This window comes from Scardinius erythrophthalmus (genome assembly GCF_964197995.2).
Source record: "Scardinius erythrophthalmus genome assembly, chromosome: 3".
NCBI lineage: Eukaryota > Metazoa > Chordata > Actinopteri > Cypriniformes > Leuciscidae > Scardinius > Scardinius erythrophthalmus.
The window spans coordinates 30,174,673-30,193,996 of record NC_138223.1 but is presented as its reverse complement, the minus strand read 5'-3'; the positions used below and the strand labels follow the sequence as shown (position 1 = coordinate 30,193,996).

General features: G+C 36.9%; 1 protein-coding gene across 1 annotated transcript; it reads right to left on the bottom strand.

The window, feature by feature from the left end:
* Positions 1 to 3,647: 3,647 nt before the first annotated feature.
* Positions 3,648 to 18,237, bottom strand: ednraa (endothelin receptor type Aa). Its single transcript, XM_081362071.1, has 8 exons — positions 17,867 to 18,237; positions 16,151 to 16,621; positions 13,866 to 13,993; positions 9,625 to 9,823; positions 8,079 to 8,231; positions 7,542 to 7,675; positions 6,541 to 6,649; positions 3,648 to 5,462 (listed from the first exon to the last, which is right to left on the bottom strand). Exons 2-8 carry the CDS (start codon positions 16,559 to 16,561, stop codon positions 5,325 to 5,327), a joined length of 1,272 nt encoding a protein of 423 aa, XP_081218197.1. The 5' UTR covers positions 16,562 to 16,621; positions 17,867 to 18,237; the 3' UTR covers positions 3,648 to 5,324.
* Between the last annotated feature and the right edge of the window lie 1,087 nt (positions 18,238 to 19,324).

Below are 19,324 nucleotides of genomic sequence, written 5' to 3'. Positions count from 1 at the left end.
AATAGCAATAATTTCCAGATGCTTTATTGAGTAGGACAGATTTTATCTCAGACAGTCTCCTCTTGTCAGATCCAGCAGTCCCGCTGAAGACATAAGAGCTAGGCTGTTTCAATACCCACCGAATGTGGAAGATGACTTTAATGGTCTTTTACATGGAAAATCAGCTAGAGTTTAAACGTTTCCATGATGAAAGCAGAGGCAGGAGCTTGACCTGTAAAATTCAATACTCATTCTTTCCTCTCTCATGCCCTTGTGTTTATATAAGACACAGACTGCAATAAAAAGGTTTAAAAAGACCTACCAGTCATTTGCCAGTCACAAAAAAATAAGGTATATCTGAAAAAATTGTCAATGAAATATTTGAGGACAAAGGAAGATGTACAAGGCTGAAGTAGTCCTGAATACGTAGAGGCAGAACTTTTCCTTTATGTCGCTGCGCTGTCATCATACTGTCCCCCAGTTACAGAAATGGCTCATTGCGATGGGACAGATTGTTCATGAATATTGAATCGATCCTTTTGGCTTTTATAAATTAGAAATCGTTCTTGCCACACTCATGTGAGCGCCTTGTTGGATGACTTGGAGGGATAGCTCTGCAAAATGGCATGTGGGACTCTGCCATGTCGGGGCAGGGAAGACAAACAGGCGGTGTGTTTGAGAAAATTGGATACATATTTAAAGTTTAAACGCCGAGTGCCGTCCATAGTTAACATCTCATGTGACTCCCAGAATGAGAGTTCTTCTTCTGTGTTTAGTTTGGATTTAATTTAGACGTCAGTACTTGTTGGGCTAAATGAGGACAGTTATTTGATCATGGTTTGTGGCTTTATGTCTTTGGACATGTGAATTACAATCTTCATGAATTGGTGTCATGCCAGATGGATACCTTCAAGATAGAAAGAAATTTAAAATATATGTTTGATTATTAATTAATCTCAAACATCTGGCCAAAAATGTATGATAGAAATTGTTTAGTGTAGAAATGATTCTATCTACTCTTCAATATCGTAATATAAAAAATAAATAGAAATCTGATTATTGTTCTTGGAGCTCAGTCATCTCATACATTAATTTTGTCGATGGTTTGAAATCCCTTGCATGAGAGATAAGGTTAACTCATGCTCATAAATAGAGGTGACTGCACTGCACGCTCTCACAGTTAAGACGTGTTTTATCCACAGATATGATCCAAATGCCGTTGGTTTCTTGCCTTTTTAAGTGTTATGGCAGTGGTGGTGTAATATCAGAAATGTGTTATTAATATAATCCATGGCAGAGCACTCTTATTAAAAACTTTAGGATACTGCCAGCGCTTATCTATGTTTGCTGGTAGTTTGGCCTTGGAGAGCTACTTTTCCTCTGAAAATAACTATGTGCTTCGTTGCGAGACCTGAGCTGAAGGCAGGATAAAGAATTATATTATATGTATAGGATACCATGGTCTGTCTGAACACTCGATTCTGATTGGCTGGAAGGTGTCCAATAAAACCATTTAATGCACAGGTAGATTCAAATCAGTTGAATCACTGTTCTATATCAATGCACTGCTTTCATTGAAGCACACACACACATACGTCACTCACACCGAGAAACTTGATAATCCATGGCTATCTGCTCATTAAATGATTTGAATGCACTCTGTGGAGGCAACCAGTTAAAATAGTTTAATGCACAGCTAGCCGTGGACTATTCCTTACTTATATTATAGGTGTCAAATTCAGTTATGAGCTTGAGGTACACTCTCAGAAAAAAAGGTACAAAAGCTGTCACTGGGACAGTACCCTTCAAAGGGGTTCTAATATGTACCATTTAGGTACTAATATGTACACGTTTGGTACCAATATTTTTTGAAAAGGTACCGCCACAGTGACAGCTTTTGTACCTTTTTTTTCTGAGAGTGTATATGAGCTTCAGCCATGGATTTTCAGTAAATAATGACTTAAAATTGTAGTTCCTCACAAAAAGTTATCATATGACTTTAGAAGAGCATTACAGAACTACAGAGCACTACAGAAGCATAAAAGAGCAGCTTGTACATCCTGGGGGGAAACAACAACTTTTTCAAATGTTTACATTTTTTAATTTCTAGAGGAAAGTAATAAAAACATTGAATTTAATACAGATGCAGAGCGATATTAGAATTTCTTTAACTATTTGAGTACAACGACATTTTGATGGCATCTGGGTAAGTTTCTAGAGTGATGTGAGTTGCACATGTCAGCTTTTCAATTTTTTTATTTTATTTTATTTTATTTTATTTTATTTTATTTTATTTTATTTTATTTTATTTTATTTTAAAGGCTCCTTGTGTTACTTTGCCTTTGAGCTTCATTTGCTCCTTCCTTGGCAGGCTCAGAGGTTCCCACCAAATTCCACGGACCTAAAACCTTTCATTCTTCTCCCTGAAGGCAGTTTCATGAGAATAAGAAAAACATATCTCAAATCTCTGATGAGACGTCATTTTTGCATTAATATGCTTTCAATAGTAGACTCTCAAAACAGACTTGTCTTTCCTCTAATTAAATTTCTAATTCCATGTGTGATAAGAAAATGTCTTAAAACAAACAAAAAGACACTTTTATTGTAAATTAGAGTCCATGCTTATTTTGGCTGGTGAACATGGCCCGTTTATATTCAGCCTAGAACATTGTGTTGCAATGACTTTATATCAATCAAAAATTATTAGCTTTTTAATTAATACACATTTGTAACTGTTAGAGCATATAACTCTTTTTCTGAGAAATCGTGTTTGAGACCAGACCAACAATTTGTCTACTGTGCTTATAAATAAGCATCATCATTATATAATATAATAGAACATTACAAAACCCCACACAAGCAAATAAAAAACACATTTATTTTTCCAAACCAATATCAGACTGATATAAACAGTAACTTACATTGCAGACAGATAATGGTTTCAGCTCCACAGTTTACATTAAGGCTTCTAGTATGCCCCGTTCACATCCTCTAGGTTGACACTGATGACCCAGAGGGGCCGTGTTGCCTTGTGGGCCAAAGTGCATCACAAATCACTCCCATACTGGAGCTTCTTCCCAGGCCAAAAACAGACAGCTGTCACAAGGGACCTATCTTTTTAACATTGAAACCTCGTTACATTTGGAGATAAGCTTTAAGTGGTAGAATCAATAGTCTGGTCCAATACTCTCAAAAATAACTAGCAGCTAATCTAGAAGACTGGACTAATGCTATTACAGTCTGAGAAGAAGCTTGACAAGTATTAACCAGTCGGTCATGATATGTAAAATAATCTATAGTTAATTCTCTGTACTGCATAGCATATATAGAGTAATAAACAGATGTTAGGTTGTTATAGTACTATAATAAGTTTAATATATATATATATATATATATATATATATATATATATATATATATATGTATATATGTATATAATAACTGTGCAACATTCCTCACTCAGGTGGTAAAGTTCAACCAGTGTGACAAGAGTAATGCGTGACATCAAATTCCACTACAAACATGACCTTTTTTTGTTGTTGTCATGCACAAAACACTTAGCATTTCAAAATAACAAGACCCATGTAGATCTCTGTCAGAACGTATACAATGTCATTAATATTAGTTTCAAATTATGTCAAAAGAAAATGGATTTCTTTCAAAAGTTTGGGGTTGGTAAGATTTAATAATGTCTTTGAAAGAGGTCTCTTCTGCTCACAAAGGTTACGATTAGTTGATCAAATATACAGTAAAACGGTAATATTGTAAAATATTAGTACAAATTGCAAGAACTTTTTTCTATTTTAATATATTTTAAAATACAACTTATTTCTGTGATTGTAAAGCTAAATGTTCTGCATCATTACTCCATTCTTCAGCGTCACATGATCCTCCAGAAACATTTCTTGTTATTATTATCAATGTTGAAAACAGTTCTTTGATATATTTTGTTTGATGAATAAAAAGTTCAAACGCATTTATTTGAAATGGAAATATTTTGCAATATGAATGTCTTTGCTTTGTATCCTTGCAGATTAAAAATATACATTTATAAAAAAATTAAAAAAAGACTTACTGACCCCAAACATTTGAATGATGGAGTATATATTTGGTACAACAAGATAAAGAAAACAAATATTTCAACTTAAAATGCAGATGATATACAAATACTGAGACCATTAAATATTAATAATATTGAAGTATACAAGGTTAATAGCATGTATGAGTTCTCCCCACAGAACTTTCACAGTGTCAAAATAAAGCAAAGATATGTTTGTATCTCTTGGGCATTTTTGTTTTGATTACACAAAAGCCCCCTTTCCCGCGCCCTTATGCTCAATATTTTTTTTTTATTTTTTTTTTTTTACACTATAACCCAGCATTTGTTGCAGTTGGAGTCATTCCTAGAAATTACTCTTAAATCCTACCAAGGTCAAAGTTATTTGCCTCCTCAAATCTGGAACACAATCCAGCTGTTACATTTCATATGTGCTGTATGATCTTTATGTTTGTATTTTTGTATTATTTGTATTCTGAGCTTACATATTCATCTAACACCTTTCAAGCATATACACATGAAACTTAATTTGGCAATTAAACAAAAAGGCATATCTTCATTATCTTCCTACTACTCTAAATAGACAGAGGTGACGTCCAGCGCACAATACGATTAGCCTAACAACTAAATAAACTTTGAGCCATTCAAAGTTCCTGTTTTACAAACTAGTTTTGAATCAAGCTTCCATAACTGCATTCAATGTGCTAACAATAACAACCGGACACTGAATTTGAGGGATAGGCTGTCCCCTCAGCTGCATGGGAGTTTCTTTGGCAAAGCCTATAGGAAGGAACACAAAAACACACACACACACACACACACACACACACACACACACACACACACACACACAGATTGACCCTCACCAGTTCACTCTTCCTTTCTGCAACTTCCTTTCACATCAGACAGTGACGATCCAGAGCTTGTTCATGGTGCAGTATTTACGTAAGGAAAACATGTCGAGCTCCTGATGAGGGTTAATTTGTAGCTGTTAGGTTCAGCTGCATCCTGTTGCTGTTGGTCTTCACTCCCACCACTTCTCTCACACAGAAAAACAACACTCTGAATGTCTGGGAACAGCTGCTCTAGGTCTACGGGAGACTTTAAATATATCAGGTCCATTGTCTGATCTGAAGCTATATATAAAAACATCCTGATACTGCGCTGAGCACAGGGCCTTTAGTTTCATATGAATGGTTACAATGCTCTCCACCTCAAAGTTTGACACTGATGATGATGATGTCCGCTTTTCTAATGCGTTTTAAGCATGTAGACTGTCCTCCGCCTCTCAGTCGCTGTATTTGCGTAGGCTTTTGTCGGTATTGAGGTTGCCGGGCTCATGGTTTTTGCACTGAATGCTAGTGCCGTTCACGGGGCCTGAGCTGGACACCTGGTTCTTGGTATGACACCAACAGCACAAGCAGGACTGAAATAGTGATAAAGATAAAAGGAAAATCATTTGATTGTTGCAACATAAGCTCATTAGAAAAACATGTTGCTGCTTTGCAAAACTTCACACACAAAAAAAAAACATATATGTTATGACCCCAAAACACACCAAAGTGCATGACTTGTTAAGTAATACATTTTCAGGTTTGCATGACATGGGTTTCTGACATAGTAAACTTGCTCACTTGATACAGCATTGCACTTGCGATTCGGAACGCTCAGGTACGAGTCCAGTTCAAAAAAAGTGTCACGGCACTCGATTAAAGAGCTGAAAGACTTGTAGAAGTAAGCTAAAATGGCATGTTTTGTTTTTGTTAACACTATCGGTTACGTATAGAGCAGGGTTTAGTGTAGATGGTGCTATAATTTCGAAGGAGATAGAGCTTGAACCTTTTAGCGGCACTTGCTGAAAATTTCTGTTTTGAACTGCCACGATAACAGGCAACTTTTTAAAATGTTGCCAGTTTTACATTCTTCTGTTTCGAAAACAGTTGAACATGCTTTTAGCACCATTCACGGGACATTTCAATATGAGCATGCTGTAAAATGTGCAAGAAACAATGTAATATTATTTTGCAGAAATGCTGCCCCGCAGGATTTTTTTGTTTGAATCAGTATTTCTTATCTGCAGCACTAACTTTGGCCCATAGTAAATCAATGTTGAATATTTCTCTTGGACCTACACCATCTCTTGCACAGCTCACCAGTTTGCTTGTATTTAGGGCCATGAACTTGGGTTGGCCAACTGAGTTGGTGTTATGGTTTGTCTCACAAACGCTTCAGCTGCATTGTATTTATGGGATCATCCTTATTACTGAAAAGGGGCCCACTTAGGATCTGACATCATTGTCTGTAATCTACGCTCAGACACCCATGGCTGGGCATGGCTTATCTCTCTCTGAGAATGACTAACAGGACACCTAAACATTCGTCTCCATAAATCAAGCACATGAATGTTCTGTGTTTTGCGAAGCCATGACGTGAGGAAACGTGCATTCACTCATTCCGTATGAGTCTGTTTGCAATGGCTGGTTAATGAAGGAATAAGCACTCACCTTAAAGCAATTCTTGAACTTCTTGCTGACAAAGTAGAGGATGATGGGGTTGATGCAGGAGTTCACAGTGGCCAAGTTGATGCCAAAATAATCCATGATCAACAGGAAGCTGAAAGTTTGGACACTCGTTTAGTTTTGTTGTGTGTAAGTTTACATACCACTTGCACAATCTACAAGATGTTTGTCATTTTTTAATAAGATGGATTATTTTAGAGATTGCAATGACAAATACTAAATACTAGCTGAAGATTTAAAATACAACAATTAATTTAAAGCTGAGCTTATAAAAAAATCACACTAGAAATTCTATACTATAGTCACATAAAAAAAAAACATGACTTTTTAAAATGGTATTAATATCTATGACTTGTTTTTAAATTACTGTTTTTAAAATTCCCTGATATTTCCAGGTTTTCCATTATTGTCCCTGATCTGTCCTGAGAAGGGAAGCTGCCCAATAATTTTGACAGAAATTCGTTAAGATCCTGTAGTCTTGGTTTCCCATCATGCTCTATGTTTGAGTTTTTCCAACAGTGGCTATATGATGTCTTCAGTGGCCAATTAAGGGACTCATACACAACTATCACTATTAATGCATAACTACTATATATATTTTTATGTACCATTTGAATATTCCTGTTAACTCTAAACAGTACAATTTGTCTAAATTAAAAAAAAAAAATTGTCTTGTGGAATAAAATGAAATAGAGTGTTTTAATCAGTCTTTTTTAATGACAGTACTACATTTAAAATATGTTTTATATATCTTATTTTATTTTAAAAATTTTTTTTAGATTTTATCTAAAGTTTATTAAAAAAGTTACAAGTCTTACAGCTTCTGTTAGGGGTATGTAAACTTATTTGGACATCTGTAAACACTTTAGTACAAACTATAACTTGTATGTCAAGAAATAAGTACCATGCACATACAGTACAAGTATGTAGGGTATAAAATAAATCAGTCCGCTGTTAAGAGTAAAAATTGGCGAAGGCTCACTCACTTGAGTAGGTCACAACGTCTTTCATCAGTTGGAACATAAACCATTTTCTTCAACAGCCTACTGAGATGAAGGGGGAACCAGCAAAGAGCAAAGATCAGCACTAAACAGAAGACTGCTTTAGCCACTTCACGCCGCTGAAAAACATAAACAAGCCATTAGAACCGCAGTATGTTCAATGTTATATAATGTACTCTCAGAGATATTACTTTTACAGACTTTAGCACATACATAACAGGCTAAAAAGATTATCATAATGTCATCTAATTCAAGGATGGGCAACTTCGGCCCTGGAGGGCCACTGCTCTGCAGAGTTTAGTTCCAAGTACATCTGAACAGGTTAATCAAGGTCTCCAGAATTACTAAAAAGATCACTTAAAAATACTGGGCCTCCAGGACCAAAGTTGCCCATCCATGATCTAATTGTTAATAAAAACAATAAGACACAATATTACTGTGCACTTTGCAGTAATACTCCTTATGTTTGAATGATACTGACTTGAAGGTTTATGAGCATTAGTATTAAGGACTTTTTCATACCTGTTTAAGGTGTTCACTGAGGACGATCCGAAGGCTTCCGTTTCTACGGTGGAGCATTTCACATGTCATGAGGGTGTAGAAAACAGCTGTGCAGGCCAGTGGCACGCAGAAGTAAAAGCCAAATAACCACCAGTCTTTCAAATCTACATAGAACTGAAAGCAGATGAAAGACATTCACAGTATCCATTATGTTTATAGAGAGAAAAAAGTTACGGTGTCATGATGCAGTGTTTAAAGCCAGTGAGAGATCATTTAAGGGCTGAGCTGTCACAGCACTATTTTTTATACCAACATGAATCGGTAGCAAATTGAAAGAAATATAGCAAAAATGCCATCAGAAGACTTAAGTATTGTTTTAACTGTGAGCTTAAACTTTTGATGTTTAGACGCCGGAAGCAACGAACCGGTAAGAAAAAATAAAGAGATGGATTCGAGAAAAAAAGAGGAAGACATTCTAGCTTAATATGATATAGACTAAATTTGGGGTCAGTAAGATTTTTTTTCTTCCTTTTATAAATATTTGTTACAAAAAAGTCTATTTCAAATAAATGCTGTTCATTTGACATTTCTATTCCTTAAAAAATCCTAAAAAAATCAATTAAAAAAACTATCATTGTTTCCATTTGAATATTGAGCAGCACAGCTGTTTTTAACTGTGATAATAATAAGAAATGTTGCTTCAGAACAAAATCAGCATGTTATAATGATTTCTGAAGGATCATGTGGCATTGAAGACTGGAGTAATTCAGCTTTGTCATCACAGGAATAACATCACATTTTATAAATATAATATAAATGCATAATATAAATATAATAAAATACAAATTTTATTGTATTTTTTTATTTCAGTTTTGTAAAATATTGTTTTTTGTTTGTTTGTCTGTTCTTTACTTAGCAGTTAACATTTATTCAATAATTTACTTATTTGTAGCCATGCAATAAACAGGAAAATCATTTTGCGTTGCATCCTGATCACCCTGCTGGGTTTATTTTATGATAATAATCAGTTGACCTTACGTTATCCCTAGGTCCCTATAGCATAACTGTTTACCATATAAAACAGTACTCAAAGTGAAAACAACACAGTTAATTTCATTTTTATAATTTAATTTGTGCTGTATTAAATTGTCTCATCTGAATTGCCCAATGTTTCTGAGATTAATGGCAGGGTTCATATGAGAGAATGAACTCGGTTTCTCATCCACACATATGGCTCTGCTTGAGAGAGATACATCAGCTTGTAATTGCACTCATGGTCTGCTATCAATTTACTTCTTTGGACCGAACAAAGAAAAAGAAATCTCCCGATATCGTCTGCATGGGAAAACTGAAGAAAACTCCAAAGGTTTTACTCTTATCCCCTGCATTGTCTGTTATTTACGCAAAATGTTGCTTTCAAGATCAAAGTTTGTAAATGATGACAGAAATCGTGCATAGCATCCTGCTCGAGGTCAACCACACAGGATGCACTTACAAAAAGTGCTTGAGTGTTTATGTGAATGAAGGGAAAAGACGTCGGCATGACATCCATCCGATTAAAGCTTACCCTCGTGAAGTTACTTTCAGGCTTGAGCATACAAGTGCGGATGGTTTGGTTGTTGTAGGTGAAGGTGATCATGTTGAAGACTATTGCCTCTGGTACAGCCAAGATAATGGACAGGACCCAAATGGAGAAGATCTCAATGGCAGTAAAGAGGGGAATGCCGACTCCCTGCACTCTGCTCCAGGAGGCTACAGCCCTGTACCTGAGCCACAAAAACGAAACTCTCATGAGATTGCTCATCTGTTTCACATCAGAGACATGTCATTAGCTTTGTTTTCATCCAAAGATGTGCATTTAACTTATGCACAAAAAGTGGAGTATTGCATAAAACAATTGTGAAATTTCTATCCCACACTATAAAAAATTATATGATCAATAAGTTATGACAACTTATTAACTCATCAAAATAAGTTAAGCCATTTTCAACTTTTTCTTATGATATACAAGATTCAACTAATTTTTTTAAGTCAGTTTAATGTAATTTAAGTTGAAATGACTTAAACATCCAAATTGATTGTACTTAAAAAATGGAAGTTGCTGCAATCGGGAAGCCACTGTGGCTCTTTTTTCGTACATTATATATTACTTGTGCCTCAGAGCGTGCAGACGAAATGCAATGAATGCTGTCGTGTTATCTTGCGTTCGGTGGTGGATGCCTGGCGTTTGGGAACTCAGTCATGTGAGACAGTTCTGGGAGGTAATTATCCCCAACAATTTGATGGGTGGGGGGGGTTGTTGTTTTTGCGCATCAAGGGATTTTTTTGGTAAATGTGTTTCCATCATAGTTTATGTACATCCTCTTATCGAATAAATAAAGAATTTTTTTTTTTTTTTTTATCCTGCAATATACCAAACTTTGCATAAAATAGATTGATGGAAAGATCTACTTTATTGAAGATCCACTTTATGTGAATAAACATCTCTGTGAATGAACTCAGAGAAATATGTATAGTCTTCAACACCATTTTTTTTTTTTTTTTTTTTTTTTACATCAACACCTGCAAAGCTTGACAGATCAGATTCCTATCGTGTGGGAAAGCTTCTGTGAAGATAATGCCGTGCGTGCAGCTGGGCCAACTTTCAGCAACTGGTTTACAGCTACAGTATCTAAGATTAATGAAAAGGCTGCTTTGCATTGTAATATGCATATTACTAAAATGCTCACAGATATACTTCAGCTGTTTGTTTGGATATAGTCACTGGTTTGCCTGGCTGCTTGTTTCCCTTTGCTCAAAGTCATGTTTGCTTGTTTGTTTCATTAATATCTTTTCTCTTGTGGGTGATTCTGTAAAACGGTGCATCAAGATTTTATATAACTATATATTTTTTTTATAACCCATTTGAATATTCCTGTTCAACAACAATGGGACATTTATATTTCACTAAGTAGAGATGTATCCACTTTGCCAAAACTCAGACGGATAAAAAAAAAACATGATATAATAATAATAATAATAATAATTCATTACATTTACGTAGCGCTTTTCTCGGCACTCAAAATGCTTTTACATAGAAGGGGGGAATCTCCTCAACCACCACCAATGTGCAGCATCCACCTGGATGATTATGTATTATCTTCATTTAATATGTAAGCTCACGCAACATGGGGAGAACGGATCTGGCGAGATGTGCTGAACATTTCCTCGGCATGATTCAGAAACTAATTGAAAGCGGCTGTGCTGTTGTGAAATTAAGTCCAGCCGTATGATTCAAGTGATTCATTCTTTAAAAATTGTGACGGGCCGCTAGACATTTGTGGCTCAATGAAACATCATTCACACGGGAAAAAAAGTTGATGGCTTGTTTTTGGCTTATACAGTATCTTAACAATTTGGCCGAAAGACAACATTTTAGTTTAGTTTTATTGTATAGACATACGACAAGATAACAGCCATTCTTCCTTCTTTATGGTAGCATTTAAACTGAAGTGGGCAGGTGGCTTCAGGCTCCTGATGAGGAAAATACTTTCTAATGAGAGGTGCCCATTAGAGCTGACCTTATAAACTGGAGGAAGTGCCCTGATTCAAGAAGTGGACGAACTCACGTCCCGCCTTTTCCCCTAAACCACATGCGCAAATGCACTAATGTTTCCTGAGAAGGTTTTCATTGGAACCACCCTGATCAAGATGATACGGGAAATACAGCTTTTTCTCATTTCATACAAAATTCTTAATTTAAATGGCAAGAGATCTCTGGTTTTAAAATGGTGGATAAATTGAAAAAGAAATTAAGCTACTTTTTGACAAATTATCTGTATATAATTTGAGCTTCTACAGTCAAAATAATTACAAATTAATTTTCTAAACGACTACAAAATATACAGATAGACACCGGTGTCCAATGAGATAAATGTACTCAAAACTGGATTTTTAAAGTCTGCGTGAGCCGGAAGTTGCTAACGACTTTTCTTCAGTGTTGTGACGTTTTTCCCAGTGAAAAGGAATATTGAACAGAGGGCAGGGTTTTACTCTAGCGCTCCTCCTCTCCATCTCTCACTCATAGCAGACTAACGGTTTGAGGGGAGTGGTTAAGCGTTTCCCAACCCAAGCCGTCAAACCTACATCATCAGCCATTCCAGACCGGAAGTAACTTTTCAGACTTTGATTAAAGATTACGACAGCAAACAATTTTTTTCTGTGTATTAACTTGCACGGATTAATTTTTCACCACAAGACTAGTAATATGCGCTAACAAAGTAAATAGGGTCAATTTTGATTTCAGTTGGACTTTAAGCTTGAATTGTTAATTGTTTTTGCTGATAAAGACAGCATAATGTATTTGTGGCAGAATACAATGCTTCCACAATGCTTTATGAGAATAAAAATGATAAAGTCTGAAAAGTTAGGTCATGCTTGGTTTGAAGACGTACAATAAGCATACAGTGAGATTGAGACAAGAATTGCGAAATATGTTTATTTTTAGAGGATTAGTTCACCTCAAAATGACAATTTCCTCACCCCAATGCCATCCAAGATGTTCATGTCTTTCTTTCTTCAGTGGAAAAGAAATTAAGTTTTTTGAGGAAAACATTTCAGGATTTTTCTCCACACAATAGACTTCAATGGTAACCAAATTGTTGAAGTCCAAATCAATGCAGTTTCAAAGGGCTTTGAAGCGCTTCAAAGGGCTCTGCACGATCCCAGCTGAGGAACAGATCCCTCCTTATCAAGCGAAACGATCATTCATTTTCTAAATAAAATAAAAATGTATATACTTTTTAACCACAATTGTTCGTCTTGTGCTGGTCTGCGATGCGCCAGGCATTACGTAATCACATTGGAAAGGTCACGCTAGACGTAGCGGTCTCCTACATCTGCCTAAGTTCTTCATCTGTGTTCTCCGGTTCAAAAAGGTAGGGTAGGGCGATAAACTCCATCTCATTTTCTCCTCCAACTTCAAAATCATCCGACATCATTGTTTTACCTTTTTTGTTAAAGGGCTTTTGTATTAGTCTTCGCATGTTCGCTTTGTAAACAATGGGGTGGTACTTCCACCTACGTCCAGCGTGACCTTTCCAACGTGATTACGTAATGCCTGGCGCGTCGCAGACCAGCACAAGACGAACAATTGTGGTTAAAAAGTATATACATTTTTATTTTATTTTGAAAATGACCGAATGTTTCACTAGATAAGACCCTATTCCTCAGCTGGGATCGTGCAGAGCCCCTTAAAGCACTTCAAAGCCCTTTCAAACTGCATTGATTTGGACTTCAACAATTTGGTTACCGTTGAAGTCCATTGTGTGGAGAAAAATCCTGAAGTGTTTTCCTCAAAAAAGTTTTGAAACTTGTTTTGCAAGAAAAATGTTTTCATCTTTTCCACTGAAGAAAGAAAGACATGAACATCTTGGATGGCATTGGGGTGAGTAAATTATCAGGAAATTTTCATTTTGAGGTGAACTAATCCTTTAAATATCTGAATTACAATATAGCTATGATTGATTGTAGACAGATTGTAACATATCTAGGCCTAAAACCATAAACCCAGCTTCTGACCTTTGTCTCTCCCTGACCCTAAGACCTCGGCTGTGAAACTTGAACCTGTAACCTCAAGGAGGGCTGATGTTTAAAGGTCAAATTAAAGAAAGGTTTGTAGGTAGCTTTATAATTAGATGAGTTTCTCTCATCAGTAGAAAAACTCTTTGACAATTTAAAGATTGTGAAAATAAATTACAAAACGCAAATTTTAGAACGTGTAGACACTGAAAGTGGCAAATATTTAAAAATGGTGAAGCAGTGATTTACCTGTCCACACTCAAAGCACACAGATTGAGTACTGTAATCCCAACAGATGCTTTCTGGAGGAATGGAACCAGTTTGCACAGGAAGAGTCCAAATGGGCTCTCATCAAACGGCCATTTTGTGACAAGCAGCTGCAAGAAAAAAAGGATAGTTCATTTCTATGATTCCTCAGCCATATGACCCACAAGCTCTAGTAGAATACATTGCCTTGAGATGAATGAAATGTGGATGCATTTTCTTATTTATTTTAAGCACTTATGTCTGTACATTTATTTATAAAGTTGGAATGAAATGGAGATGTTTAACCATAATTGAGGCAGTCTACATTTCTGGAATTTGCTGGTTTCTGAAACAGTTTAACTTAAATAAGTAGCAGATTGTTTTGCTTTGACTCTCTGTTCCCGTCTTTGGCCTTAAGGGCACACATCTTGTCTTGATGAAATTGATTTAGTGCAGTTTCAATGGCTACTTGTATATCGGCCCAGGCACTTCTTTGTTCGTTGTGTACTTTTGCTAGTCTTCACCTTGGAAGATTCTAGTAGTGTTGAAAACAGAATCATCATGTCTTCTTTTTTGAAGTGTACCCCATTTTGAAATGAAGTTTTGCGTCAGTAGAAGGTTTGTGTTTTGTTGGTTTGGACTCTTGCAAAGTCTCATCATTCAAGTGGCCTTGACAGGGTTCTTTGAAAGGGCGTTGTTTTGTTAAACAGGAAAAGTATGTGGATTATGCTCAGGTTTAGAAAGGAAGCTCTTCATGGGTGTATCCTGGCCCTGTTTGTATGAGGAGTGTGGAGTTTCGCACAGATGGAGTGTGTATGTGCATTTGATGTATATTGGAAGTCAGTGGTCTGGAGTGCACAGAAGTCTGTGCGTCACAAAACAAGACATGCTAACTGCTGCACTTCTGCTTTAAAACACTGTTGTTGTTTGCAACTATGCATCCTGATAAAGTTCCCTTGGCCTTTGGAATTAAAATAGCCCCACATCATCACATAACCTTCACCATACCTAGAGATTGGCATGGTTTTATTTCAGTTAGCCTAATAGCTGGTTTGATTTGCATTGAGAGATGATCTTATGGAAAGTAGGCTACTCCATGCCAATCTCTAGGTATGGTGAAAGCTATGTGATGATGTGGGGCTATTTTATCAGGATGCATAGTATCCTGGATCCATGAAGTAACTGGCCTTTAAAAATAAAAATCTGCCTGCCTCTATGGGAATTTAACATAGGGGTGTCCAAACTTATGCACCCTGTATTTTAAGGAAGAACATTTATTTATTTACGATACATTATTCATTCACAAAGAAAATTGGTGTCCTTAAAGGTCGGATTTTTCCCAAAAAAATTAATTAAGGCATTAAGTTCAATTTCCAAAAGATGATTTTTTATTCCTCTTTTTAGTCAACTTTAGCATGGGTGTCTAAACTTATGCATAGCACTGTATATATATATATATATATATATATATATATATATATATATATATATATTAGGGGTGGAATGGTACACAGAAGTCACGGTTCGGTTCAACCTCGGTTCAGACATCACGGTTCGGTACGACTCCACTTTTAATGTATTTAAAATAAAAATAAAAATGTAAAAAAATCGAGCGTCACATCACTGACCCATCTGCTAGAGGCCTCTGTTCACTGTCAAGCACTGAGTTCACTGATGAGCAGAGTATTAGACAAGGGAATTTTGGCTAGTGATGAAGCATTAGTCAAAACAGGGCTGTTCATTTGGGCCTTTGACGATGGGCCTTCAATCCTCTGTTTATTTTATCAGGCCATATCCCTGCTGTACTTATCACAAAAGCCTCAGTAACCGTAATAGGACGGCCCTGGAGATAAAATCTGAATGACCGTATAATTATAGGGCCCCTTGCCCTGTGCATCTAAGCATCCTCCCAACTTCCTCTGCCAGCTCACTCTCCCTCCCTGTGCTCAAGTACTCTGTTTTGTATTGCACTGTATTGTATGCACTCTTAAAAATAAAGGTTCCAATAGAGGGTTTTCAGAAATGCCATAGAATAACCGTTTTTGAGTTTCCTTAATGTGAAGAACAATATGAGAACCTTTTTTTTCCACTACAAAGAACCTTTTGTACAATGGAAACATTCCATTGAGGTTAAAGGTTCCTCATGGAACCATAGATGCAAATCAAGAACCTTTATTTTTAAGAGTGTAGGCTGGTCTTTCAGTCTGGTTTGTGAAAAATCCCTTTAAGAACAACATGATGTCATGTTTCCTACCAATTGAAAATAATGAAGAAACAAAGGTGCCTACCTTGTAGACGTTGATAGGGATGTCTATGGTGATATAGATGAGGTCTCCAAGAGCCAGGCTGGCGATGAGGGCATTGGGCCCATTTCTCATGCACTTGTTTTGGTAAATAATCCTCAGCAAGGTGGCGTTACCCACAATTCCCACCACAAACACGACACAGGAAATGATTGTGTTAACATACTTAAAATAGAGCTTGATGGAAGTGGGATCCTTGCAGGGTGGAAGTTTGGTATTGTTATCCAGCAGGGCCTTTTTGTTGGTGAGCTGGAGACCATTATGCACATTGGTTTTGGAGGTAGTAGAGTTTTGAAGAAAACTGTCCTGGACTTCCTCTGTTCTATTTATCTGACATATTCCACTAGTGGCCAGGACGGCCATTAGCAAAAACAATTGTAGTGTCGTAATGCCCATTGCAGAACGCAGTTCGCTCTTTGATTTACAGATGAGGTGATATGATCCTGATTAGTGCAGCTGTAGAAAAACAAACAACAGGACGGACATCAAAAACACACAATATTGCAAAGTTTAGTTTGTCACAGCTCACACACACACACACACACACACACACAGAATAAAGAGACATACGATGCAGGCCTCAGAATGAAACAAAATCAAAGAGAATTACTTAAAAGTATAACACTAGATGCGCAAAACTTCAACACAACTTCAAAAGGGATTTAGTGGAGGAGCACAGATGGAGAGTGCCAGTACGAGTTACTGTCATGCTATGGGGACGAGACGTTGCCTTTCCTGTCATCCCAGGCAAGTACCCATCAGTGTTGGCATGGTGCTAGTGGCACAGCACCAAGCTTTTGTTTTTTCATTTGTAATTTTAAAAATGCACCCGTTGCATGGCTTTCATCACTTTGGTTTCCTCAACACACATTTCCGCTCTGGTTTGCGTTTGGCATTCATTAGGGCAGTTTCCCAAACTTAAACATGAAAAAAAAAAATGTCTTTTGGAATTTCACTATAGGAAATGTTCTAGTAATTTACTACAGCTTAATAACAATTCAGTTTCATATCAATCAGATAAGGTTCCATTTGTTAGATATCATCAACTAATAAGCATTTATTAATCTTATTTAATATTGATTTCAACATTGACCATTACTACATTATTAAAAGTTGTATCTGTTAATGTAATTTAACAGACCTGAACTAACATGAACTTAAAATAAAGAGTTGTATTTCTATCAACGAACATTAAAAAAGATTAATAAATACCGTAACAAATCCATTTCTCACTGTTGAAGTGGTACCAAATAATATTTTAACATTTCAGTGAAGCCATATAAATTTCATTAGATATGCTGTTCGAAAAGAGCATAAAATTTACATTTTTTATTCTTAAAAAGTTGCTAATCACACTCACAAAAAAAGAATCTCTTTCAAATAAGTTGTGCAATTTTATCCATAACAAATGTAGCCTATTCGTACACAAGAATCACAAGTGAGAAAAGTTAATCAACTCTCATCTTGTTTGGAATCATTTGAAACCCCCTTTCATTATCTTGACAGCAAAGGAACACTTCTGAGCCAAGATGTGTTTCCTGTTCAAAGTCCCTGCCACCACCTGGTACACAAGGAACTATTTAGTAGACAGCCCTTCAAGTAGCATCTCAGTTTAGCATCAGCTAGGCACTAAAGAGATCCTGAACGGCACGTAAACTGTTACACTTATGAATTATAAATGCCTCCTGGTTTTTCACCTACCGCTCCTTAAATGTCTGCCTTCCCCAGGATCCCGTCAGTCAATCAGTCAGTGAGTTAGTTAGACGAATATTCGGCTAGAGCCCCCCAGACATCTGTGTGGTATCATATGAGTAATTAACCAACTATCAAAGTGTAGCAAGATCCCATTTGGACGCCACGACGCACCAAAGCTGCTGTGAAGGGGCTGCGCATTCTGTCTCCTGCTTTTCCTGTGGAGAGTTGCTGTGTGTGTATGTGTGTGTACGTGTGTGTATGTGAGTGTTTAAGAGAGAGCACTTTGACGGGGTGGGATTGCAAATCTCCACCTCCCCCCTCGGCCGGGAGGGGGGCCCCAAAGGAAACACCAGCGCTCGGTGAGGCACAGCCTGCCTGACTGTCAACAGTCAGCCGAAGCTTGGGAAGCATCAGGAGGAATTACAAATCCTCTCCTGAGGTTTGCCGTCTTTCTCTCCTTCGATCTTTGTCGTTTTCTTTCTCTCGCCCTGACAGAGCCCTTGCCACCATGTCATAACCTTCTCCCAAATGATCAGCAGCGATATTTGCATCTGACAAACTCACCTAGTCCTTTAGATGCGATACTGACTGATATGCAGGAGGGGTTGTGGGGGACGGTGGTGGGATCGAGAGCCAAATGTGCCTTGGACTTTCTATGCCTGAAATATCACAATGTGGGTGGTCAGACTCAGGGGAAAACTTGATTGCTCATGTGAACATAAAAGCCCACATAAGCCTTGGGTTCAAGTCTGCCTTATACCAGCCTTACATAAATTGAAGCTATTTTGGATTCTTTTTCATTATGTGCTCTGGCAGCATGATAGGCTGTCTTTAAGAAGGTCGATTGGAACAACAAGCTCATCTGAAGCAAAGTTCCTGGCTGACTACATCACTGTCCATTATGCAACCTAAACATCTATGCCTAGTAAAATGGGCCATTATCAATATGGGGTCTAAGTGCAGCCAGGAAGGCTTATCAGTATTGTAAGCAGGCACCTAAGCTGAAAGTGCAACTGTACTTGTTTCTAATAAAACATTGACCTGAATATCATTACAACTTACTGGTCTATGGTAATGTTTTATTAATGCCTAATGCCTCCTCATTACTGAAGCTTTATCAAGTTGTCTTGAGATTTAGAGGTTTATCTCATTTTGTTCTGTATGCAAGGGTTCTCTGACAACATGTAGACTGTTCTATTGGTAAACATGTATTAACAAAGCACTATTTTGTTTGTAGCCTTCATGTTTTAAAGATTTTAAAACAGATTTTGGCAGATGTCAGAGCAAAGAAGAATCTTATGCTCACCAAGGCTGCATTTATTTGATCAAAAATACAGTAACAACGGTGATACTAAGTAAATTAAATGTTTGCTATTTTAATATATTTGAATGTTCAGCATCATTACTCCAGTCTTCAGTGTCACATTTCCTCCAGAAATCATTCTAATATGCTGATTTTGTGCT